This window comes from Poecilia mexicana, unplaced genomic scaffold, assembly GCF_051168715.1.
Source record: "Poecilia mexicana isolate PSO_F unplaced genomic scaffold, ASM5116871v1 scaffold_19, whole genome shotgun sequence".
Lineage (NCBI taxonomy): Eukaryota > Metazoa > Chordata > Actinopteri > Cyprinodontiformes > Poeciliidae > Poecilia > Poecilia mexicana.
In genome coordinates, this window is record NW_028263388.1 from 14,165,566 (window position 1) to 14,193,061 (window position 27,496).

Here is a 27,496-nt window from a genome sequence, read left to right on the forward strand (position 1 = left end):
TCTAACAATTTCAAATCTTTTATCTTTTTTTTTTTTTTTTTTTGGCTAGAGATTGTATTGAACTAATGAGTCGTGCTTATCTAGGAGCACAGAACAACTTGAGAGGGACATTTGTAAGCAGATAACGGGATTTTGCATCATCTGCACCTGATCCGTTTTAACGGTTCCTTGAGTAACCGTCAACAGTCAGGTTGTATTTGATCAGCTCATTAACTATAGACAGATCAAATGCATTCATAGAAACTGGTCACACAAGTAGTGTGGGGCTTTGAGCACTCTCAGATTTCTACATTTTTCTTTTTGTTTTTGAAATTGAACATTAAAGTGAATGTATCTGCAAAACTACAACAGTTAAACTTCAGGTTTTACCACCATTTGAATACAAAAAGCAAATAGTAAGTGGAAATATTGTTTAGCTTTTTGAATGCATTGTACTCCCCCATTGAACTCGTTCACATTCTGATGAACCACAATTTTCAGTATACTTTATGGGAACTATTAAGCTAGAAGGAGCATTTTTACTCCAACTGGAATTCATGCTATTTCAACTACAATATGCGTGTTTGTGTGCGAGTGAAGATTTGGGTGGAGTTAATCATTTTGCACATCATGACTTTGAAATTTCTGCGTGTATTGATTTGAAACAGCCGGATTTATGCTAAGATGCAGGTACAGACAGAAATCAGGTTAAGTAAGTCTAATTACAAATATACGACAATCATTTCAATAAGAAATGTTGGAAATCATCTTAAATTTTACAGCTACGCAAAGCTTTTTGTTGCTACCTCGTAATATCCCAATAAACTTTGTGGCTTAACATCACAAAAGATAAAAGCGGAATAGGGTGAACACTTTTACAAGGCATTGTATTAACATGATTCTGTTTGGTGACGAGTACATTTAGCAACCTGAATCACAATGTGATGTCTAACAAGCAGCAAAGACAACAGACTGTTTGGTGGATTTCTTGCTGCATTAGGTTTTGATTTAGCTCAGCACACTACATACGCAATTGCAATGTTTGAAATGAGATTAAATATATTCACCACAGTAACCGTGTTTACATCCGTGTTGGCAGTCGCAAAAAAAATAAGATACAAATAAGATACATAAAAAATTGTTACTTTAGTTATATCCTGCCTTACTATTTTGACAATAGTAAGGCATGATATGACTACTGCTGTCACTAAGTTTCTTTTCTTTTTTTTTCTTTTTTTTACCATGTGGAGAAAGAAAATCACATTTTGAGGAATGTGGGCTGCTGAGCCAACAGAGTCTGCTGTAGTGTATACTTTGCAGCAAAAGTTGAAACATGAACAACTTGAAAAATAAATGACTTTTCAGCCAGGACTGCATCATGTCATAGCATTCTAATGTGATTTGTTTGATGACCCAAAATAACTTTTTTTTTTTAAAGCAATTTTTGTAGCACTACTTTCAGTATTTACAGGAATTTGGCAGAGAGATGGGGAAGACATGCAGTAAAAAATGCCAAAGTAAGGAATCAGACCCTGGATTGCTGCGTCGAGAATTATTAGCACAGAAATAAGAAAATCTATGTTCAAAAATGAACACTTATAGGGCAACTAATGAAACGTTTAGGATTCAAATTGTGAAAAAGCTTGTTATTTTTTTTTGCATTTTTTGTAGATCTGTGGAGCTGAAAAAGAAAAGAAAAAAAAAGACGGGATAACATTGAAAAATAATTTATTTCAGAAATGTACTGTGATAATATATTCATTCAGATTCTGCATGATAAGCTTTTGTTGCGTACAATGAAATCACCCCACATTAAAACTTAAAATAAAACCTAAAAGGAAAAAAGTAGATGACAGTCTCTTCTCTTTTTTTTTTTGAACTATGATAACTAGCAACACATCACCGAGTCTTCACTATAGCGTTGTAAGTCGGCCTCGCAGGTGGCCAGACGTCGGCCCGCCCTTCTGCGGCAAAGCTCCAGGCAGGTTTAAAGCTGCAGGACGATCCGTTTATACACAGACTTACAGTGAATGATCTGTAAAGCTTGACGTACACATAGTGTAATCATTCACACACACACCCATGCACACGCGCACACACACACACGCACGCACGCACGCACGCACGCACGCACACACACACACACACACACGCACACACACACACACGCACACACACGCGCTTTAGAGCAAAGTCACACCTGGATATTACAGAATGGCTGATTACACAAAAAAGGGAGAGAAGTGAGGCAATTCAATGACATCATCTGTTGAACAGGCTCAGTGCTGCCCAGCGATAGTGATCAGTGGCAGGAAAGAAAACAGTTTAAGCAACAAGGTGAGGAGATAAAAATATTTCTCCCCCCCTTTTTTTTTTTCCTTTTAACAAAATCACACCTAAGCACTTCCAGCAGATGTGTCCACACAGTTTCAAAACTTCAACTCGGAGGCTGAATATCAAAGCGTTTCAGTAGATTGAGACTGATGTGTTTATACGAGAGCAGGCCAAGGGGGCCAAATGTGAAAAAATGGGTTGTGTATGCGGAGAAGATTCGAAGCCCCCCCCCGGCCTTGCCCATCTGTTGGGAGTAAAAGGAGGCTCTCGTAGCCCACGGAGGAGGGCGCCGAGTGTGGTGTGGTCAACAACTGGTGCCAGATGTCATAAATAAGCCATCAGGACAGTTTTGTTCCACCAGGACACTCTCACAAAAAGACTTGAACCTTTTTCAGTTAAACAGACATACACTCATTTCATAGATCTGGAAGGGTCTCTCAGGCACAGCAGAGCCACCTTTGGCCCAATGTAACAAAATGCTGTTTGACTTTTCTGTGTGTGTGTGTGTGTGTGTGTGTGTGTGCTCTCAGACCAAAGAGTTGGTTCCACAGTAATGCAGATTTGTGTCCTGAATGTCCACTGAAAATGTTCCAGGACAACACGTGAAACGTTGTGTCAGTTTGGTGCTTAGTTCCATTTTTTATCCTTCATATTTTTTCACACGGAGACAAATTGAGTTTTCTCTCTTCATTACGAGTTTCCATCAATGAAGCTGATTTTGTCCACAGACTCAATTTTGTCTTCTCGGTATCTCCACTATATATATGCAGTATATATATTTATATATATATAATTAATATATATATATATATAGTAAATGTTTTTTTGTGTTTTCAAAGACTGATGACTTTGTACAGAGGTTACTGATGAATGTGTTTCAAAAGAGCAAAAAAAAAGAAAGAAAAACAAAACAAAAGAAGTCATGCAAGTTGTTCAGTGATTAAAATAACTGCGGACACGTCTTATGAATTGGTGAAAGCAAAAACTAAGTCTACAATGGCACACTTCCACACGCTAAACAAGAACAAGTGCTTTGGAAAGTCTGCTTATCCAAAAAACAAAAGTAGTAACATGAGAGCAAATGAAAACACTATAAGAGGCGAGAGACGGCTGAGATCGATTTATCAGGCTGATTTTGCATTTTCCGATGCCGTGCTGTTCAACACGTATTTGATGCTTCCAGAAAGTTTGGTCCTTTTCAGCACTTTTCACACAAAGGAGGAGAAGCCAGCAATAGGAGCCCGTGACCCAGGGGCCAGGCTGCTGGGGGGCCTGTAGAGGGTGTTGTGCTGGCTGGAGGTGTTAGAGCTCTGCGGGGAGGGGGTGGGAGTCCGACTTCCTTTGGGCCTAAACAGGTTGCCTTGACCCTGGGGTTGACCCTGGGCCTGTTGAGGCTGAGGGCTGGGTGAACTGAGCTGCGGTGGCAGTGGGGGTAGCGGGGGCAGCGGTGGCGGGGCGTGGTGCTCCGGGTCTCCCGACTCGGACTCGGTGAAGCTGTAGGCCTGCGCTCGGGATATTCCCTTCTGCTGGCGGCGCCAGGAGTTGTAGTAGGTCGGGTCGCTTATGTAGTGGTTGACAAAAGAGTGGGTTTTCTGTCGGTTTGGGTCGACCTCGTACTCACTGTCGCTGCCCTGGAAGACAAATCAGAGACGGTGTCCTGAGTTAACATAATTTTATTCTTCACTGTGGACAATTATGTTGACGCTGTATAAGTAGCTTTCAATAAATCAGAATATCGTCAAAATCATTTTTTTTTCATTTAGTTCAAATAGCAAAACTTGTATTTTATGCTAATTCTTCACATATAGAGTGATATATTTTAAGAATTTCTTTCTGGTAACTTTGATCATTATGGCTTAAAGTTAGGGCAAATTAAATTTCCGTTTCACTGAAAACTATATTTTAGACAGAGTTGTCACCGTACTGTAAAGAATGTCCTATTGACCATGCAGTGCATGCACCGCACGGTCAGCAACTCTGGCAGATGACATTTCTCCCCAAATCATCAATGACTGGAAAATTCACACTGAACCTCAAGGATCTGTATGTGTGTGGTGGCTCTTGAAGAACTGGCTCTGGCTACGATAAACAATTCAGGAATACCCTCAAACTTCCTAAAAAGGCTTTGCTTTACAATCCTCTATAGGTCGTCCCGGTTGCTGGTTCACCTTTCCCGACCACATTATTTTCTTCATTTAAACTTGACGTTGATTTTTTTGGCAACTTTTTGCGACTTCTGCTCCTTGTGGAATAACTGCCTGTACGAAAACTGTAAAGTAATCAGTTGTCCATGTGATTTATATAGGCCATGACATACAACACTGGTCTAATGCGATGTTATAGTTGTAAATATATATCAAAAAATGTTTTGTTCATTAACTTTAGGCCATAATCATCAACCTAAGAGAAATATACCACTCCGTTTACAATAAATCTGTAAAATATAACTTTCCCTTTTTGATCTGAATAACTGAAAAAAAAACCTAAAAAAACCGAGTCTCTTAATTTATTGGGACTTACTTGCACATTACAACAATTTTCCTGTGTGATTCCAAGTCATCCCTTTCTAAACATCAAACACACATGCAGATGTGCTCAGGGAACAACACGACACAAGTACACATGGACAAAATGGTCAACAATAACCAAAAGCATGACTGCAAAAAACAGAAGCGTGCACAGTTAATAGACCATCAGTACAAAATGGAGAAGGTCAGTTTGTCTAAGGGACTAACCAATCAGTTGAGGTTTTAGGACAGAAGCTCTGTGTAGCCACACCTCACCAGAAAGAAACCATGTTTTGCTGTTAAAATGATGTAGAGTGCCACATTAAACCCACAATAAAAATGAGAGTCTGGGGTTAAGGATCGGATGGAGGCCACTTAGGAGCCATTCACCTACACGGCTACAAACATTAAAAGCAGGCAGGTATGGGAACCTCACCAAATGCAGTGGAAGTGTATGTAGGCCACCTGTCCCATATGAAAACACCAGCGCCTCCTATGGGTGAACAAAACAATGGGTTTTACAGTACATCACCGTAACAGAATGGTTATAATGGCCAAGTCATGATGATGATGATATCAAAGCAGAATACAGTATTGTACAAAAGTTACTTTTGTATCCACATGTCTTATTCATCAAAACGGTTCGAGTTGCTAAAACTTTGGTTGCTAAACGATCTGTGCATCCACCGACTTTAGCACCAAAACCTGATGCAATCTTGAATTGCCAGAAGATGTGAAATTAGTGAAAGAGACCAACAACAAATATCCTGAGTCACATGTTTAAATCATTTAAACTATCGGTCCAAATATTTTTAAGATAATGTCAGTTTGAGATCTTCTAAAAGTGCCAGCTATTGTTTGTAAATCTAGTTAGAAGTGATTTGCATAACTCCTGTTTAGGACTATATTTTTTTAAATGCAATGCCAGAGTTATTCAGTTACTAATGCCTTTTTTTTTTTTTTTTTTTTGCTAAGTATGTAAGTGGCTTTTGAAGCTGAGTTTATAAGCACCATTGGGTCTTTTTAATATCACTAACTTGTATTTATATCATACTTAAAGTAGTTAGCGATGGACAAAATACAGACAACTTTCTACTAGCATTTTCAGCTTTATTCACAAATACAATTCAAAGTGAATTCTATAGATACTGGTTTGCATAACTCCAGCCTATTTATGCGTTTATCTGCAAATTATATATCATAAATATTGAACACTGATTGATTTTTAAAACATTTTTATAAATTAAACTGGTAACTGGGACATCTATTTGCATGTAAAGTCAGACTCGGATTACATTTTGATAAAAAAAAAATACCCTAAATCAGAAATGGAGGATTAAAGATCCACTGGATGAATTGTTTTAAATCACTTAACACAATGGCTCCAAGGTGGAAAACAGGCTCTTAACCAGCTCCAACACTTACTCTGATTTAGCTGTCAACCTGTTTTTAGTGGAAATGACTAAACCCTGTAGGAAATGACTAAAAAACGTATTAGCACTAAAACCCTTTGTTACGGTATAGTAGACTGACTGAAAAAGGATATATATCACATCTTTGTGTGATTTCTTTCCTGATTCTAAAGTACATATTGCTGTAGAACTTATTTTCAGCCTTTGCATTTCTTTGATTTCAATACCCATAATTCCTCCAGTATTCTAATGACAAACATGTATAAAACGGTGGGACTTGCCAAAATGTTCTCAAATACCTCTTAGGAAAGCGTTTTCAAAATATTAACTACCAAGAAAAAAACTTGTGCTTTTTTTCCAACAAGTCCCATTATTAAAATAAAGAAAAACTATTTGAAGTGTTTTGGGTTTTTTTTTTTGCCAGTTTGTGTGTTTTGTTAAGACACTGCCCTGTGTCCTTCACTGAAATATACTAAGAATGTGAAGTTTACAAGGACTGAAATGAAAATGAGAGAAAAAAGCAACATATTTCTCATTTAATTTCTGGCAAACGATTTCTCCAGACCAATTTAATCAACTATTTGGAAATGTGGCTTCTTTGGAAGCAAAACCTACGGAAATGAGGGGTGGCCCAAGGTCTTTTCACAGCAACATGCACGCACACACACACACACACACACGCATCAACCATTGGAGCTATTTAGTGTGAATTCTGTGAAAAGCAAACAAAAGGTGAAGACGGATAGTGCATTCAAAAACACTGCCTGATTTTAGGTTTTATTTGTGAGGCTAAAATTTTATTTTGTTATTTTTTGGCTGTAGTCTGCCTTCGTTTCACATAGCAAACACTCCAACGTGCTCAAAGTTGGACTGGAAAAACTACTGAATTCATGTCAAAAACCATTTAATTTCAACAAAAACTGTCATGACTGCCAAATACTTACTGAGGGTTGCTTGCGGTCATCTAAGTACCACAAATGTACTCCACCAGTTGTGCCAGGCGGCATGTAATTAGTCATCTGGCCATAAAGAACGCATAGAAAGTTGACTATGCCAAATTTTTGAACAATTTCCCCAGAGAACCAGCTTCAGGCATGCATTAGATACATTTCAAAAGCAAACCAACAAAGGGTTGTTCTGCTAAGGATGATGCCCTGCAGGGATAAAGTTGATAGCTGTAACCACTTCTGGGGTCCGTTGCTCTCTCAGACTTGCCTTCATGATCTTGTTCCATTCTGTCATGCAGACACAACATGTCTGGCATGCACTTGAAGCTCCGTACCTCTTCCTGAATATTGCAGAACACATATGTGATGCACATGGCCTTGGTCTCAGATATCCCCCAGCATGCTTTGTTCCTCACAGTATGACAGATGATTGTTTTTTTTTTTTTTTTTCTTTTTCCCCCAAGATGTGGGAAAAAGTTTAAAGCTTCAACAGAAATTCTGAATGGTTATTTAAAAGAAAAAAAAAGAGCCTGCTTTAGATTTTGTGTCTCCAAACAAAGGAAAGCATTCATGCTTGTAGTTAATCAAAAGCAGACACTGTGCCACTTTGCTCTGACCATCTTCGACTTTACTTACTTTTTAAGTGTTTTGCATCACAACAAAAAATTTGTTTGATAAAACATGATGGTTTTTGTTTGGGTGTCTTTTGATAATATCATTAAAGCTCAAAGGACACCAGATTTGAAAAAGTGTTTCACTTCAGTTGAGACAACAAAGTAATAAAGTTCTAAAAGTGGACCTGGCGGACCTGCAGTTGTGAATGCTGTTACTATTAAAATGCCCTACGTACAACATAATTGTTGGTTTATCGCATTTATTAATAACTCACTTATCAACTGAGGAACATAAAGAAATGATACTTAGCGATTTGCCTCTGGAGCGTTGCGGCTGGAGACGAGGCTCTTTATCCCAGCTCATTACAAGCCAATTACTGCGGCTGAATGCTGTGCAAGAAGTAGACTATAGGCATGGAATGCAGCATTGCACCTCAGCCTCAGGGGACCAACCATCATATTTAAGCAATGAAATGCCTCAAATAGACACATAGCAGGCCGCTGAAGTTAATTTAAGGTTTGTTTTTTTTTTTGTTTTTTTTTTCTCATCATTTTGATGCTAAATTAGGCAGGGAAAGAGATTAAGAAATCTACATAATTAACTTGTGAAACCGCTTGACAGCAGTTTATTTATGATAAGCATGATAAAGATGCTGTAGGTCCTTGTTTATCAAGGCTAAAATTAGGAACCTAAAGAAAAAAACTGTAGACAAGAATTTTATTGTTTTTTTTTTTTTTTTGCTGGAGAAGATGTGTGTCCTCAGTTTCTCAGTACTGCTTAAAAAGAAATCCCTATCTCAAAGACTTCTTTGACCTTTGATCTTTGACCTCAGCCTGCTGAGGAATTACAACACTTTGCATCAGTGTTTAAACTGAGCAACGACTTGCTGGTAGAAATGGTGTCCCCCTCTAGCAGACACTGGGTGAGAGGCGGGGTACACCTAGTACAGGTCGCCATTCAACACAGGGCAACACAGAGACAAAAAAGGACAAACAACCATGCACACATATACTCAAACTCAATACAGAAAGACCCTGGGCTGGTATTTGAGTCCAGGACTTTCTTGCTGCAAGGCGGCAAAAGAGCTGCCAACTGTACCACTGAGCAACCCCAAGATGACATCTGGCGATCAAAATAAATGCAAAAAAAATCTGAAAAGTACGGAATGCAGTAAGTTCAACAAACCTTTTCACTGCAACGACAGCGGCTAGTCCTGTGTGGTGTCTTTTAAACATCCAGAAGCATCTACATTTTGCCAAAGTTGCCCAAGCTTCTTTGGAGTTGATGAAGTGTTTCTTTAAAGAGCAATTTTAAGCCGTGACACTGATTCTCTTTGGGGATTAGTGTTGGGAGTTAGACTGGGAAATTCTACCACATGGAAATGATCTCAACCATTTTATTCTTGCTCTGGCTGAAGGTTTTGGGTGATTGTCTGAAAGGTGAATCTCTGCTCCAGTCTCAAATCTTTTGCAGGTTATGACAAGATTTCTTCAAGGGTTGTTCTGTCTTTAGCTCCAGCCATCTTCAATCAAATATACCCATAATCCCCCCCCACCCCCATCTCTGGTGCAGAAAACAATCACTCCAGCATGACGCCACCTCCACTGTGCTTCATGGTGGGGATGAAGCGTTTTGGGTGGTGAATAGTGTTAAACGGAACACTTTCGTCCACATTTTTCTTGCGTCGATTTTATTTAGGAATAAAAAAGTAAATGGATATAATGTAAATTCACACTTTTTAGATTAAAAAAATGTGGAAAGACCGTACCTTATGTGGTGTTGGCTTATCACATTAAACCACAATAAAATATGTTTTGTGGGTTTAAAGTGGAAAAAAAGTAAAAGAGTTCAACCCGTGTGAATGTTTCATACCCATTGGTCTAACAAGTTTAAACTGATTAATCACCGATTAAGGTAGAACTCTAAAGGTCTACCCATGATTTATTCCATAAATAGATGTTGTTCATCATCACAGAGTGAACAAAAAAAAAAAAACATACAATAATAATCTCGTGGCTTTCAGGGCCACCATCCCCCTCAAAATTGAAAATGTCTGTCTCTGCATTAAGGAGCCAGTTCTTTGTTCTTTGGTTATAGATTATTAATAAATAGGACAGAAAGGAGGGGAGGGGATAAGCCATCCATAGCCATCTCCTTGATGAAGTGAGCACAGCAGGGACCAAGACCCACAGACAAAGAGAATAACAATATGGACATTGCTGGAAAAGCCCCCAAAACTAGCAATATTTATTTACATCTTCATTTCAAAACAGTTTGTTTTTTAACTACAGAGGAAACAAAGAGAGGTCCACTGTTTGAAAACTAAATTATTTGACTAAATTTATCCTGTTGATAAGCAATAATGAGCCATTTTTGTCTGTCTGGAAGAGGCCACGAGATTATAAAATATTATTGAAATTCAAAAAGGTCATGATGCGGCACTGAAACATGAGTTTCAAAACCACAGCATCACAGATTCTCCACTGAAGTAGGAATGAGAAGTTTTTTTTTTTTTTTTTTTTTCCCCCCCCCACATTTTCATCTTTTGATTAACACCAGAACCTACCTGGAGAGATTATTGCTTAAAAGCACAATCTTGGTTTCATTTGGGTAGACTCCCAGCAGCACTTAGCAAATACATTTATGCTTGTGCTAGAACAGAAAATGTCATTTTCCTGGCATCATCCCTCAACAACTGGCTGGCGTATAGATAATGTCTAATGGCTGAAGCCGTTGTCCAAGCTCATTCATCACACTTTTAGTTGTTAAAAACTAATTATTGCTCTCGTCATGTTTATTTATTATCTGGAAGCCAGTTCCTAATTTAGAGAGATTCAACCCTCACCCGCCTTACTTAATCTTTTCCTTATATCATATTTTTAGCACAGGGAAAAAGGATACTGTGGAGTACAAATGACGTGTTTCTAGACTTTCTGACATAAAAAAAAAATGTCTGCATCAATAAAATATACTTCATTTAACAGTGATTTTTCTCATGTTACCAACATGGCATTTTTTCCACCAACGGAACTGTACTAAAAGATGATTTTATATCAAGACTTGGTTTCACACAACCTTCAGAACCTTGTTTAATTAAATTCCCATGCCCATTTCCAATGAATGCATTCAGTAATTTCTTAATTTGCTTGTTGGTTTATTTGTAGTTTATTTCATTTTGCAAACTACAAATCCCACTACAAGTTGTCCCACTTCGCCACAGGGACAACCTTGGAAAATTATTTTAAAACTGATTTTAACATAATTTTATTTACTCTATGAAATAAATATTTTGGCTTATGTTTCTAATCAAATATGTTTATACATTTTCCAGATTCTTTAATCAATTATTCATTTGTTTGCTTGTTTGTATTTTATCAAGTTAATTTGTGTGTTTTTGCATCTTTATGCATAATTAATTGTGTTTTTAAATCTGACATGTTCAACGTGTTTTTTTTTGTTTGTTTTTTTTACATCTCCCGGACCTATCTTTTAATCCTTGTTAATTTTGTTTTATCTACTTAACTTTACTTAATTTGCATAAGACATAATACCTTGAACTACATTTGGTTGCACATTCCTCAATAAAGCAATGACAAACTTGGCGCCATAATGGATCTAGTCCAAACTATTCATCAGAACAATTAATATCACTGGGATTTGAGACTTCATAGAGCATTAGTGGTGCCCCAGACAGTCTGACTTGCTTTATTAAGTGTAATAGAAGCATGCAGGTTTATTCAGGCTTCTCCATTAAAATTTGATTCATCTGTAATTAAAGCAATGATGGGCAAATATGTCATCCACAAACCCTCTATAAAAACCAGCTGCTTCAAATCCCCTAAAAAAACACTTGTATTGGTTACCTCCTACGGCACAAAACTATTAATAACACAAAGCATAATTTAGGAGGAGTCGTGCTTTTGCTTCGTTTTTGGGCCACAACATTATCCAGGAAACTGTCAAAGCCAAATGGCTGCGAGGATTATTCCCTGCTGAGTCTCCAACCAATAAAGCTGCAGTGTCCGGTGAGACAGAGAGTCATGGTTTGGAGGCAGAGGAGGACAGATGGAGGCAGAAAGGGAAAGAGAGGGTATGAGAGAGAGCAGACACTTACATTTCTCTCCTGTGGAATGCTGCTCAGCAGAGAGCCTAATCTACACTCCATCTCTGACTCACAGATGAGATCATCTGTCTTCGACTGGTTTCAGCTTTAAATGACACACACACACACACACACACACACAAAAAAAAAACACTTCGCCACAGGGACAACCTTGGAAAATGAGAAAGGCTGTACTATAAAAAAAAAAAAGTCAATAGGCCTGTACCTGCAGGCTGGCAGAACAGTAATGGTAGCATTGTTGCCCTGCCAAGTACATGCTGGCTTCCTCCAAATCTCCTTGTGACGAGCAGCACAATAGTCAACTTATGCCTGTTAAGGAAGGCCCTGGGGATTAAAGAGCAGACGCAGCATGGTGTCTCACAGATAGCTCAGCGTTATCTGCTCAATATAACTTCAAAGAGCATTCCTAGACGTCCAAAGCTCTAGCGGCTGCTGATATAGACCCCTGAGAGGGGTACAGCAGCGGAGCCCCCGGGGGTGACAGGAAGGCCTCTGGATGTTTTGGCCTGTCAAAAACAAACATCAGTTTATTCGGCGAGGAGCAAGCCACCATATGGGTCTTGTCATCTTGGGCTGAAGGGAATGCATTTGACGAAAATCAAGTGCAAATCCCGGGTACGTCAGGTGGGTGATGAAATATCTGAAAGACCCGTTTGAGGGAATGTCACAGTGCTGTGAAAGGTCCTGTCTGTAGCAATTCATTGCAAAAGAGATTTTCATTTGATCTGGAAATAGGACTTGGGTCCCGATAAGGGCCGAGCGAGGAGAGACGTCTGGCTGCGGGATTCACATCAGAGACGAGCGAGAGGCGTTCGACGATAATTCGAGTCAAGAATTCTTTCAAAGAAGGTGGAAATGAGTCAGGTTGCTTGTGTCCTTTGCTGAGGCTTGTTACGGGTTTCCAATTTCGTGTTATTTTCTGTTTATTTTTCCATGTTAAAAGCTCAAACCTTAATCTATTTCACTTTGAATTTATGTGACAAAACAACACAAAGCAATATATGATTGAGAGAGCACATTCATGCATGGCTTAAGCATTTTTTGCAAATTAAAAACCTGAAAAAAAGTGATGCGTCTTTGTATTTCGGGCCCCTTTACTCTTGATACCCGTGAATAAAATTCTGTTTAACAAAACGCCTTCAGCAGTCATCTAATTACCCCCTGAGGGACAAGCCAGGTCTCAAGGGGTTTGCTAAAGAACAATAGTGAACAAACCTTAGAGAACAGACTGCTTCATTAGGATCAAGAGACACAGAGGTCAAGGACACCAAGATACGGCAGTCCACCTAAACTGAGTGGCTGGGTAAGGAGGGGAATAATCAGAAAAGCCACCTTGAGGACAGTGGTCATACTGTAAGAGCTGCAGAAATCCATAGCTCAGGTAGAAGAATCTGTCTACATGACGGCTTATTCATGCAGCTCATAAATCTCACCTCGATAGCAAAAAATAAAGTGATTTTTGAGGAAAAAAAAAATCTGTGTGCATTTTTCTTGAGTTATCTAGAAGAAAAAAGAAGTTCTGGTCAATTAAGATCAAAACAGAGGGCTTTGGTCAATGCTATACGAAAACCAAACATAACACACCATCCTGAATAAAAACCTGGACAGTGACACCAGAAAGTGGCAGTATTATGCTGATGGGGGATTGTCTTCAGCAGGAAGGGGAGGATGGTTATAGCCTCTAACAGGGATACACTCTTAGAGGCTGCAAAAGACTTGAAGCTGAGAACAAGAGTTCACCTAACAGCAGGATGACATGTAGTCAGAGCAACAAATGAATTGTTTAGGTCAAAGCAAATTTGTACAATACAGTGGCCCAGTCAAAGTCTACAATGGAATCAAAATGAGAGACAGCTGGAACACTTGAAAATGAATGTTCACAGACGCGCCCCGTCCAATGCGACAGATTTTGAGTGGTTTTGGAAAGAGAAATCGACAATTTAGTTACTGGTGGAGCCGTTACCCATAAAGATTCTTCAGTTGTTAATTGCAACAAACTGCTTTCATAAATATTCAAGGGAATTAGTTACAAATGTATATTAATAATCAATCCAAACTCCATAAACTACAATGAAGATTATAGATGTAATCTGACAAAAATGAAAAAAAAGTTATGTGTTATGAATATTTTTACTTTTTTTTTTTTCCAGATGCTGTAAATATACAGAAAAGCAAAGATGCATAAACATTTCAGGGGGAAAAAAGAAAGAAAAAAAAGTCTTGGTTTAATGAAGGCAAAAAGTAGAAAGTAGCTTGACTGACATTCTGATCAATAGAGAAACAGAGAGAAAAGCAGAGCTTATTGATTTTAATCTCTTACTGGGGAAAAAGGCACTTTGGGTCATGATGAAGCAGAGGCTACAATTCAGACAATCCACCATTAATTGGTAGTGATCCTTCTACCTTGTGGACTTTAAATAAATCGAAAACGGTGGGCGTTTTCCAGTGAGATCACACTGAGCTGACAAAATGAAAAGGAAAGTTGGACGGTTTGTGTGGCTGGAGCTGAAACCTTAAGTACAACTGGAGCGTTTTTTTGGGTTTTTTTTACCCCGATGGCTTATGTAACAGGAGCGGTGCTTGAAAACAGCCCGGATCACAGGTGGACATTTGCTGAGTGACATTGTGTCCACAAAACTAAAAACTGCTGAGCAGCCAGTGAGCAAAGTCATTAATCTCGCATCTCTGTCTGCATTCGGCACAGCTATGACTTATAACTTAGATGAGTGACACAAACACAATAGGGACAGACAGAATATGCAGCACTGCTGACAATGTGAGGCTGAATTCAGGAGGAATTCAGAGAGATGACAGTGTGCACACACACCTATACACACACACACACACGCACACACACGCACACGCGCGCACGCACACGCACGCAGGCAGGCACACAAATGAGACAAATGCTGCTTTATGTAGACAGGATGGAGATCAGAGAAGATGTGGGATAAAGAAAGCAGTGCCACTGCACCTGTGAGTCAGAGATTTCAGAGGGTTTTTCAGTCAGGCTGGTGCTCTCCGCAGGGATCAGGTCATTGTACTTGGTGCTCACATCCTCGTCCGAGTAGTGGAGACTGCCTGGACTGGGCCTGGGCGGAGACCTGAACAAGAGACAAAGAAAATGATTGGGTCAGCTTCTAATGTGGGCTCTACTGAATGTCAATATCTGACGAATTACGAATGACTGCTTACGTTTGGCCACATTTTCCTACTTTTTTTTGTGTCTCAAGCAAGGCAAGTTGAATGTTTCCTAATTTGCTTTGTTTTAGTACATTTTGTCATTTTGTTTGGGTATGCAAGAAGCTGTGCGTGGCATTTCAAACTGTAACTTTTGTTCTGTTTGCAAATCTTTAACTTGGCCTCTATAGTGCTTGTTCTAGTTTCTTGTAAATTGAATCATTTACAGACCCATTGCCCAAGACACTCTTGAAAATGAGAGCTTTAATCTCAATGAATTTTTCATTTCCTAGTTTAAAAAAAAAAAAAAAAAAGGTTGCAAACAAACTAACAGACAGATGTATGGGAACGACAGGGATACTGTACATTCTGATTGTTGTCGACATCTTGATCAATGGCTGAACCCAAAAGGTTAAGGAGCCACGTAAAGCAGCAGGGTGAGTGAACTGTGTAGTTATGGTTTTATGAAAGAGTCCACATTGGTCAATAATTAAACAAAATTTCTTTTTAAATTAATTTTAAAAAACCCAAATAAACTCTAGATTACAAGCAAGCGCAGATCCCTTAAAGTCCCCACCTCCATTCTCATTACTTTCCAGTAGTGTCATTCCCCTCTTTTCTGTTCCCAAGTGTGCCCATCTGTGTGCAAATGCGTACGAGTTGTGCTTGATGAGCGTCATGAGACGGTCATGAGATTCCCGCTTCCAGCCGGACTCTTCTGGAATGAATAAATCCCTGATTCAGCCCCCTCTCTGTGGGCTGTGGAATGTCAAACCACTCGGCTCTTGTGACTAAATTATAAACAGATCTCTTGCTGGGGTCATCGAATGAAGAGCAGTCATAGGCTCTCCCCCAGCAAATGCTATCGCAGCCGACACAAACGACGTCTCGGATTAAAGTGTCAGTGGCACGCTGTGCTGATCAAATGTGTCGCTCGGATCTGAGCTACGTGTGATTGAGCAAAGAGGAGATGTTGAACTAGGCCTGGAAGGACGAGTGGGGGGGAGGATGGGGGTGTGTGGGGAAGATCAGTAGAGAAATATTTAGAGAAATTGCAAAGTCTTGTCAGGGTTTTCTCTTTTTTAAGTAAACTGAAAAGGAAATCTCTTGGTATCAAATCTTCTCCTTACTTTCCCCCTGTCACTGCTGCTGCTAAACAAACAGCCATCTGTTTCTGCTGATTGGTGCTGGTTTGGCTGAGACCGCTGGGACATTCTGACTGCTGTTGACTTTCCAGGCCGCGGGTTCGACCGCCAGTTGCTGCCCCTGGAGCCACGGCAGCGCACACATCCATTTGATGCATCCAGGATGAATTTGCATAAGCGTTTTCCAAATTAATGCATGTGGAAAGTATCTCGAAAATGTGCTGTGGGTAAATTCCAGCAGTCGTTTGACGGTGGTGGCACAAAAACCAGAAAACCAGGACACATACACATACATCCACATGTTCATTACTTTGAATGTCATTCATTTAGCGCCCTCTGTGGTGGCTGGATGTCATGGCACCTCAACTCAGCAGATAGTTCAAACTTTAAAAGGATCTGGACATAATCCTGAGAAAATGCTGTCTTATGTAGACAAGTAAAGACATAGCGGTGCAGGTTTTATAAAAAATAAAATAAAATAAAAAATGACAAAGCTGCAAACTGTATAAAAAGTACCAAATACTGCAGAAGTCTACCAGCTAGTAGCCTGACAGCTAGTTTATAACCAACCAAAAACTAGTTATTTCTTAGTGGAATTTAAAAAAATATGTCAATTAGCATTGCCTGTTATAGAGTGGCCACAGCTGCTAAAACACAATTAGGCTGTGAGGCACAGAAATTTTTAATTTTTGAATTTATTCCATCTGAATGGGGCAACGTGCAACAATGAATGTACAAAACTGCTTTAAATACACTGGATTTAGCTAATCTCTGCAGCACATCAAGAAAAGCTACTAAGAAATATTTTTAATACGCAAACCTTAAGCAACTTCCACTTCCTAGCAAGACTTTAGAGAGCCAAACAAAAAAAAAAAATAAAAAATGGAGCTAGAGTGAAGAAATGCAATTGCGAGCCTCCTGGGACTTTATGATAAACTGCCTGTATAAAAGCACAGAGAGATCGCAGCCCCCTTTCACCTACTCCCATCAAGACTTATACATTGTCGAGTAAAGTGTAAATTATTTATCATGCCTCTTACTCTGATAGAAAAGAGGTCGGCGTAATCCTCTGGCTGCAAACTTCACTTAGCGTTATGTCAGGTAAGGATTGGAAACCCTCAGTATCTGTGTCTCCTCAAGGTAAAAGAACTCATTAACGTCTAAAATGTTCATCAGCTTTGTCAGTCAAGAGTGTTTAATGCCATATTAATCTGGACAGAATTACTTCGCTAAGAGATCCTTATACCTCAACCCAGACTGCCGTCAGGGTTGGCTTCAAACCACTCAATGCCAAATGAAAATAAGTTTTTAATCCATCTGTCTTGTCGATACATACTTTAAACTCTGAAACACATTTTGTGGTTTTATAAAAAAAAAAAACAATACAAAAATTTATTGCACTTTGAGCGTGAAGTACATTTTTGATTAATTCTCTCATTTAGGTCAGCTAGACTTCATTTTCATGTGTGTAACAATGTTTCACTTTTTATTTGAAAGGCTTGTTTGGTTCTAACTGAGCGATTGAGAGGATCATCTGAAGGTGCAATGAAAATGAACTGCGGTGAGGAGTCGTTTGATTTCGCTGCTCCACCGCTAGGAATCAGTGATCGGCCAGGCGGAAGTTAACTGTGAGAGCTGACATGATTTTTTTTTTTTTCTTTTGAGATTTTGTTATATAAGAAAATTGATGAATACTGACCTCTGCAGACAAGGAACAGCCCAGATAAGCTGCAGTTTTGGTGATGCTCTGACCTGGTTGTTATTGGTTCATTTTTCCTGATTCGAACATATCGTCGCCATTGATGGCAAAATGCCCCGTTACTGACAGACAGTTACTACAGTCACAATTAATTTTGCTATAAACCCCAGGGATGGGTAATTAACAAAAAGCTTTACACGGACCCGACAGAAAGCTCTGCATCAAATCTACAATCATGGAGTTCCTGTGCTTAACTCTGACTTCCACGAAGGCATGGAAATAAATCAACATCAGAGTCAGCTGCGGCTGCTGTTTGCTGTCTGACACGGCTCCTGAATTAGACTGGGTACAGTGAGATTAAGAATGTGTGATTTTCTATCTGAGTCGGAGTCTGTTGGTTTCATCCTGTCTTTGGTACTCTGAGACCAGAGATCTCGATGCGGTATTAATCTGTAAGAGGAGGCTCAGGTGTGGGGATTTGGGTTTCTCCGCTATGGGCTGAGTTCAAAGAGAGCTGATTCTCTGAGTACATCTGTGCATTCTTCTACTGCCAGCCTCCTACCCCCACTCTCCTCTCCCTCCCTTCATGTCAGGGAAGCAGTAGTAAAAAGCTGCCTGGAAGCTTCTCAAAGAACCTCAGTCTGCTTTGATCCATCCTTAAGGTCACACATACAAAGCCACAGACCTAAATATGTTTCTCATATTCATCTACACACACACACACACACACACACACACACACACACACAAAAAAAAAAAAAAAAAAACTTTGACTTTATGTATTGAACCTGAATCCTTTAACTCTTCCTCTAAATTATTTCCACATGAAATAACTGTTACTGTTTACAGGCTGTTGCGAGCCTTTTAACAGTTTCAACAATATGAAAGCAGTGGTTTCTGAACTCACACCTGGTGTGAAATGTAAACATGTTTTGATAATTAAATAGTGAGAAAGTAGTCGGGTTTTGCACCTCGGGTGTCAGTAAACGCACATTTTAGAAAGGAACAAAGAGACACGGCAGGAGAAACAAGAATACAATACTTTTATATTTCATAATATTTCAGATTGAAGCCTGAACTTTGGAACTCTTTTCTATTTTAGCCATTCTATTATAGATTTATGGCTGTATTTTGGATTATTCTTCTGAGGCATGACTGAATTTTGGCCAAGGATTGGCCAGAGCGCCAAATGTTCTGATATTTGATCCGAGATGCTTTGTTATGTAAAGAGGTTATAATCGACCCAATGAATACCCAGATCCCGTAGCTTCAAATCAAGCTTAAATCACCAGTCCTCCACCAACATAACTGTTTACATGTGAAGTTTGTGTTTATTTGCTCTATAATAGTGCTGTCCATTAATTACATGCATTTCATCTACCCCCAAAAAATAATTTGTTCCAGAAGTCTCTTAGTTTACCGAGGTACAACTTTACAAATCAAAGTAACACTTTCCCGTTTTTCTGAACACAGACCTGCGTTGAGGCTTCAAACCACTTACAATTTTTGTTATTTAAAGCAAAAAAAGTGGACTGGTTATTGTTTTGTGCTACACAGTGATCACTCTTTAAACATCTAAAGAATGTTTAAAGAAAACAGCAACATTTCTATAACCCTTACTAATTCGCTGTTTAACAGTGGAATTTTGATCACTTCCTTGTCTCCTACCTAAACCGTAGGTAGGTAATTAAAAGGAGTTTATTTTTCCTTTCAAGCCAATATTCTGCATAAGACTTGTTTCAAAATTCTGCAGCAAGAAGCATTGCTCTCTTCCTTTTCACAAACCTTGCCCACTTTACACCACATAGCCGGATTCCGAGGGAAAATATGGACGGTCACACAAACCACCCCATGCACACTATTTATTTATTTATTTATTTTTAGCATTTTCCTATTGGTGACAAAAAGGTCTGTTTTATGTTTAAAGGAATAAATCATAAACTTTGCTGTTCAAAAATGATGCATTTTTGAACAATAATCTCCTCCCACACATGTTGGCACCCCGATAAAGAACTGCAAAGAATGCAAAAACCTTTGTTCAAAACAACTTGAATAGCTTTAATCGCAGAGTGTTTAAAAATGACCTACTTTTAAAAATAAATCACCAGTGACACAATAATTTGCAAGACTGGTTTTTAAAATGAACAAGTGTGTTTACTTTTTTTTTTATATCACTTTTGAGCTCCATGTGGTCTAAATATCAAGAAATGGAGGTTTGTTTCTCTTAGTCACCCTACCTTACAGTGAATGAGAATTTCGACATTACCTTCCCACTATGCACGGAAAGGAGGATGGTAAGCCAGGTGCAACAAATATCTAAAGGTCATTGTTTCAGAACTGCAGCACATACAGACATCTTGAGTCAGCAACAAACACTGCAGATCTTGTCTGGCATGCAACAAAGGGCGATCATGTGAAAAAGCAACCAATGAACACAGTTAAGAAGAGGGGAGGATTTATGATGTTACGGGTCTGCTTCTTTTCCAAAAGACCCTGCAAAACTTGATGGAGTGCATGGCACCATTGCTTTTTTTTTTATTATTTTTTTTATTTTTCTTGGAAATACCAGGAGATTTAGTATGAAAAACCTCTGCCTTTGTCAGAAATCTTTACATGGACCATCATTGGGTCTTTCAGAAGGATAATGACCCAAAACATATGACCAAATCAACACAGAAAATGATCATACAAAATAAAATGTATCTGCTTTTTTATCATCAGTATCTCAGTCCTGAACATAAATCTTACAGAAAACCTGTAAAGAGAAAGGGTTAATGATCCCTCCCTCTATAACCTCCGACATTGTGAAATATGGAGGTCAGGACAGAGCACCTATAAATGTGGAATGAGCGATTTTATGGAAGAAAAAAAAAACTAGTTTTTTTTAAAGAAGTGTTATCACTGCAAGAGGAGAAGAACCTCACCTGGTGTAGACGCCATTCTTCCGACAGAAAGAATTTTTCACTGAAAGCCGTCGGTTGTTGAGCTCCAGAGCGGGGAAGCGGCCTTCATCCAGACTGACCATGTCGCCGTGAGTCAGAGCGTTGCAATTGGAGTTGTTACCTGGACACACGTACAGAGACACTGTGTGACCACAGGCAAGGGGGGAAACAGGGAGGTTAATGTCTGGAAGGCGACATGGAACTGATGAGTGCTTGGTAAAACACAGAGGGTTAAAAGAAAAATCAGCAACAAATGTGTTTGCATTGGAAGTTGCTGAAAAGTACCAAAAACGTCTTGAAATTTCTCAATCTTGAAGAGATTTTTTCAGATTATTTCTGAGTGTTCTGATAAATTCACTGCAGTTTGTTTTGCTTTTTGTTTTTTGTTTTTTGCTTGAAACTACAGAGAAAGTTCACCCTCCAGATATAAAGCTGGTGCCATACCTGCAATGGATCATAAGCAATTAATTTTGTGGGAGTGGTCTAGTCAAAGTCCACAGCAATATTTACAGTTTGGCATCAAAGTGAGAAAACATAAACAAAGATTCAACTTTGCAGGCACTATTTTGTTTACACCATCACTTCAGATAAAAAAAAAAAAAACAAGATCAAGAACAAATTTAGAGTTATGATCTCTTTCACTTTTATTCCATAAGTAGCAGCTCATTATCAATACAACAACAACAAAAAAAATATTGATTCTCATTAATTTGACTGCTGGAGGGAACTGAGTGGACTATCAATTTCTTTCCCCCAAAGAAAGAAGAAGAAAGAAACCGCATTGCTCTCTCTTTCTCCCAGTTTCCAGCTTTACTGTGCTGGTTTAACCACTTTCCGCCTGTAACCTTGTAGCAAACAGACAGCTACAAGAGAGGGATCGATTTTCACATCCAACTCTCAGCTAGAAGGCAGACAAAACTGCCTCCCAAAACATCTCTAGGATCTCCTTTAAATATGAGTCGTTTAAGGTAAGCTTGTAGCCCGGTTAGGATGGGAGATGAGGTTTTGAAAAATAAAATTCGCAGCTTTTTGTGTAAACATAATGAAATAAAAAAATATATAGTAAACACATACCTATTTTCTTAGACTGTTTCCCAGAACTGCACAACTTCCAATGCGATAAACTACGAGTTTCCACATTTTAGTGGTCAATAAATGTTTTATGCGAATGCTGCTTCCCATTTGTTAGGTTAAAAAAAACATTTTCTCAATGTCCCGGCAAAGCCAGGACCCTCATGTCTGGCGGAGGCTACTTAAGGTCAAGTGGTGGCTATGCAAACACGGTGAAAAAGAAAAGTGCACTTGGTAGGTCCAACATAAGCCCAGCCAGATTCTAGACAGAGGCTTTGAGAGTGTCTTTGTGCTGGAGTGAAAATGAGCTTCTTGTGTTTTTTTTTTGTTTTGTTTTTTCCTGTCAGATAGAAAGATGGGCAGTGACCCGCAGGGACCCCTCCCCTCCCCCGCCTGGCAGCCAAATAGGCCCCTGAAAAACTGCTGAGCTTAGGGGAAATACCAACTGATGTCAGAGCTGCTCTGAATGGACAAATAACCCGCTCCCCACCCCCTACCACCGCCACCATTCCAGTTTTCCTCCACCTCTATTTTTTATTTTTTTCCCCCAGAACCACAACTATTAGACTATGTTCAGATAAGTTTAAAATAAAAATACAGCCAAGGGGGAAAAAAAAAGAAAAAAAAAATAGAAAGCACACCTTTTAAAGTTTTAAACATCAGAGCAAGCAAACATAATCCAATCTTTATTAGTATTGATTAAATTTAGCCTGAAAAGTTACAAAAAAAAAACAAAAAAACAATGTTATTAATATTATTAATTAGCAGAACAAACTCTCAATAGTCATTTTCTGCCTGACTTTATCAGTCTTTCGTATTGTTATTATGGAACTTTGAGAGGGAGAAAAAGATCTTATCAACATTGCATACAGGTTTATAGCAACTTGCTACACCTCGCACAGTCTCTTTTTTGGCAATTTCTCTTAGAATAACTTGATCTTTCTTGTGAAAATGTAACAAAATGGAAGGAAAACAGCTTAAGTCTATGACATTTGTACATTTCAAATCAAGTGGCTGCGGAAATTGGTGGCGGTCAAACTTGCTTTTTTTATCTTATGAATAATATTTCAAAAGATTTTAAATGTCATGTGATGTTAAATTTCTCAAACTGGGAATTATTTCTAAAGATGTTTCATAGTTGTAGGTCAGTGAATCACTTTAACAAGGAGTACAACTTTCCGAGGGAAGAAAAAAAAAAAAAAAAAAAAAAAGTAAGAAAATCAGGTCCTATGAAGCAAAATGTTTTTATCACAGATGATTGGTAAATTTATATGCGCTCACCCGATTCGGACTTCTTTGCATATTTTTTGCTCTGTCCTCTAATGATGAGGATGAAAACCAGCAGCAGGATGAAGATGAGCCCCACCAGCGCCACGACGACGAGGAACCACCATTCCTCGTAAAACGGGGCCACTTTCTGACCTGAAAGAAGAGTGGAAAATTGGAATTCACGCTTGTTAGGAACGTACGCGGCGTGTTCCTGTGAAGTCTGGAAGACCTCAGGGAATTTTAATTAAGTTTGAAATGTAATTTAATTCACTTCATTCAGTTCTATTAACTAACTAACAAAAAAAAAAAAAAAAAAACTCACCAGATATAGAGGGAGAAGGTAGGCTTGGAGAGCCGTAGCCATAATCGTTCACTCCGATTATCCGAAAGTCGTAGCTGACGCCTTGTTTAAGTATATCTATGTTGAACGTGTGTGATGTTGCATCCTTCGGGATATCCTTGATTATAATATCCCACAAACCCTCATCTACAAGAGAAATAAAAGTTTACTTTAACACACACACACACACACACACACGCACACACACACACACACACACACAAAAAAACAGACATAAACATTTATTTAATCAGCAAAGCTTTTAAAGCCTGTAACAGCATCACTGACAACATGTTGTTAGTTTATTTTTGATATAGAGCACCTGGCTTGCTCACAGCTCTCAGGGTTAATTGATAATTCCTTCAAATATTACACAATCCATCAATTTTACAGCCCCCGTAAAAATTTACAGCGACCAAATCGGCAACACAAGCAGTGGCACGGCCGTCTTTTCTTGCCAGAGATCGTTCATTACGCCGTCGCCGCTTGTAAATATCAACGTAAACTGTGACTCTTCGAACGAGACACGCAAATAAAGCTGGCGGACTTTGCAGATATCCAGCGCTGGGATCAGTAAGGCCTTCGGATTGCTTTGAGTGCGGCCCGGATATCCGCCACTCGAGGTGTCACACTTAGCCATTCCTTCAACTCTCTAACGCTGTTTCGTCCACGTTCTTTCTTGTGAGACACCAAACATCCATCAAATGGCACGGATGTGTCAGTCACAGTTGAAACAGGATGCCGATTCTCCCAGATGCACCGACCGAATCAATAACGCATTAAAATATCAAGGGCGTCGACACGGAGGCAGCAAATATTGACTTTTCACATGACTTTCTGGATGCTCGGTATCACAGGTGCTAATATAAAGTTGGATTCACTAATTTGCGAGTGTGTTTTTTTTTTTTTTTTTAAGATTAATATATTCCCATCCCATTCTGACCCTTGCCTATGGTTTAGAGATATGGATGATGACTGAAAAAAACAGGCTTTCATATACAAGAAGTTAGAATAATCACCCTAATACATTATACATAACATCCACAGAAATAGTATGAAAGAGAATTTATACACGAAAGCCTTAGCTTGTGATAGTTTGACTTCATAGTTACTTTAAGTTACAGAGAAATGAATGCTTTTGAGAGGCACATTACTGTCATTTTTCTTGTACGACTCACGTTTTCAAACCACTGCTGACATTTAATCCCGATAGAAAAAAAAAAAATCTAAAATTAAATGCAGCTGCAAAACATAAAGCAACAGACTCTCTGTGTTATTAATAGGTTGGAAGAAGCAAAAGCTTCCTCTGCTTTCCAAAAGCGCATTTTGCATGTGGATAAAAGCTGAAAATGTCCGTTTTAGCCGTTTTGAGATTCAGCCCGGATCTGGTCTGAAAAGCCCCACCTGAAGGTCTGGCCTCGATGACGTAGCGTGTTATAGGAGCACGTCCTGGGTCACCGCCTGTCCAGTGAATGGTCAGGCCTGAGCCATAACGTGTTATAAAAGGCTCTCCGGGTGGCCCTGGGGCTCCTAAAGAGGAACGACAAAATTAAAAAGGAAAAACACGTGTTTTTTATTTTTAAAAGAAGTCATCCGGAGTAGCTAAAAAAAAAAAAGCCATTAGCTATCTAAAAAAAAAAAAAAACAAACAAAAAAATTAAATTCAACCCAGAGCTGGGTCATCTCAAAAGAAAATTTTGTAAATCTTAAATGCCTTCAAATTGTGATTCTTTTTTTTCAGAGTTCCCTCCACAAAGGCTGCTCAATGTATCAATCCAACTGTTGTTACTATAGACTCTCATATCTGCATAACTCATGCAGATGAAGAACTGTAGCTCAGAGTGCCAGAACTCACACTGATAAGCAGCAGGATATGCATGAACAGCCACACGGACATCATCTGATTGTAAAACAAATCGTTACAAAGTAAACAACCATCTCATAAATAAGAGAAAGAGATGTAATGGCAATAAACTGCAGACAGTTTTCCAAACAAATGCATTTAGGAGCATTTAGGAGGATTTGTCATTTTATGAATGTCTAACCTAATGGATTACTTTCACCCATGATTGTGCACGATAAAAACTGCTCATGTGACTCAAAACCAAAATTAGGCAGTCATGGTGGATTCACCATAGACATCTGTGTAAAAAGCCAGATGATGCAAAGGTGCTGTGTTAAAAAAAAAACAACAACTTACAGTTAGGCACTAACTTAAGCTGTTTAAGTCGTTTTATGCAACTAAAGTATTTATGGCTCACAGCTACTCCACGCAGTCTCACTTCAAGAGAACCAAACTACCTTTTTATTCCAAAAACAAAGTCCGTGACAACTACCTTCGTCTGGCCCAGTGGTGATGTTGGCCTCCACCTCCGGCCCATAGATAAACGTCTTGGCCCGGATGCGGAAGTTGTATGTGATGCCCTCGGCCAAGTCTCTGAGTTTCAACCAGAGGGGGCCAGTGCCCTTCACGTCCACCGTAACTGTCTTACTGACGCCTGGAGGGGAGGGGGAGTGAAGACAGTCGGCACAGGCCACTGAGGAGTCTGGACAAACAGACCACATTTAGAGCAGGTCTTCCACAGGCGAGGCAAATGGGGGAGAACACTCAGCACAGCCAAATGAACACACACATGTATAATCACGAAGTTTTCAGTTGCAATTTATGCATAAAGTCTTGCGCATTATTTGGAATAATAAACAGCTGCAGTAATGCGCGATGGCTAGAGTGGGACAAGTACAAAACGCTCCGTCCGCAGTCAGTGACCCCAGGACGTTCCGTACAAAAATCCACAATGCAAGTCAAAGGTGATTCAGTTCAAATCAGTAAGAGTAACAGATTACCATCCACAGGCGTTAGAGGCTCATAAACCAGACGGTAGCCTTCAATGATGCCATTAGGGAATGTGGGGTCACCCCAGGACACATTGACCGAGGTGGTGGTCAGCTTACTGAAGTGAATGAAACTCGGCGCGCTCGGAGCTGGAAGGTGAACAGAACAAATATGAAAAAAACGTCACTATGCTAGGGTTTTGAAGGTCTTTAGTAGACAAAACTTTGGATGTAATCAACCACAATGTGTCACAGGGATGTCTGTAAAAAGAAAGATCAATTATGGTGTTGTGATTCTTCTACGAAAGCTTTCATTAGCTTGGTTTGCTCAAGAGAAACCTGAATGCTTGTCAATACATGCTAAAGTATCTCTTCCATGACTGATTTTCTTTAGGTAATTTAGCCCCCCCCCTTTTTTTTTTTATGACAGTGTTGTCAAAAATATATTCCATTGCAATCCTGGTTAAAATTACATTTACACAATAGCGGAGTGAATATGTAAACAAATGACATATTGCAAACACATTTCTGAGGTTCCATAAAAACAGTGATTATTGAGTAAATCTTTCAAATGTAAATGTTGGAGCCATTGAAGATGGATTGTTTTTCATTCTTGGTCTTTCCTTTAGTATAAAGACTGTGATGGAAGAAAAGAAAAGGAGAAGAAACGTGAGTCACGATCAAAGTCTGCCTCTGCTCGGTTGAGTTTTGAGACTCTCTCAGAGGAGAGAGGAACCAGAAAGTTTTGATCACATGGGGTGATGAGGAGAAGCCTGATCTGCCTGTGTGTTCTGCTTTCTTTGTCAATTGTTTGTCAAATTTTGAAATTGATACATTTCACCAAAGCTGAATTCTATATGGCTCAGAGCAAAGTATAAAAAAAAAAAAAAAAAGATGAAAATTGATGATATAAATGAAGACACAGTAGGCGTGCATATTTTAAGAGCTCCGTTTCAATGCGGAAAAATACTGACAAGAACTTCTGTGATCTTAATTCCATAATGGAAAACACTTTATTTGGTCGAATACGCCGAATTGCAGTGATAACGTAGCAAATCAGTAAAACCGACCTGCAGCTTTAAACAATTCAACAGCTGGATT

General features: G+C 39.1%; 1 protein-coding gene across 1 annotated transcript in view; it reads right to left on the reverse strand.

Annotated features, from left to right (window-relative positions):
- Positions 1–1,690: 1,690 nt before the first annotated feature.
- The window catches only part of sdk2b (sidekick cell adhesion molecule 2b), a 311,947-nt gene continuing 286,141 nt past the window's right edge, over positions 1,691–27,496 (reverse strand). Inside the window, exons 38-46 of the mRNA XM_088000977.1 lie at positions 26,408–26,545; positions 25,900–26,109; positions 24,968–25,093; positions 23,546–23,710; positions 23,236–23,376; positions 20,866–21,004; positions 14,892–15,021; positions 5,257–5,313; positions 1,691–3,944 (exon numbers count right to left, since the gene is read on the reverse strand). Coding sequence (XP_087857103.1) covers positions 3,522–3,944; positions 5,257–5,313; positions 14,892–15,021; positions 20,866–21,004; positions 23,236–23,376; positions 23,546–23,710; positions 24,968–25,093; positions 25,900–26,109; positions 26,408–26,545 — 1,529 coding nt within the window. The 3' untranslated portion in view covers positions 1,691–3,521. The remainder of the gene's footprint in view (positions 3,945–5,256; positions 5,314–14,891; positions 15,022–20,865; positions 21,005–23,235; positions 23,377–23,545; positions 23,711–24,967; positions 25,094–25,899; positions 26,110–26,407; positions 26,546–27,496) is intronic.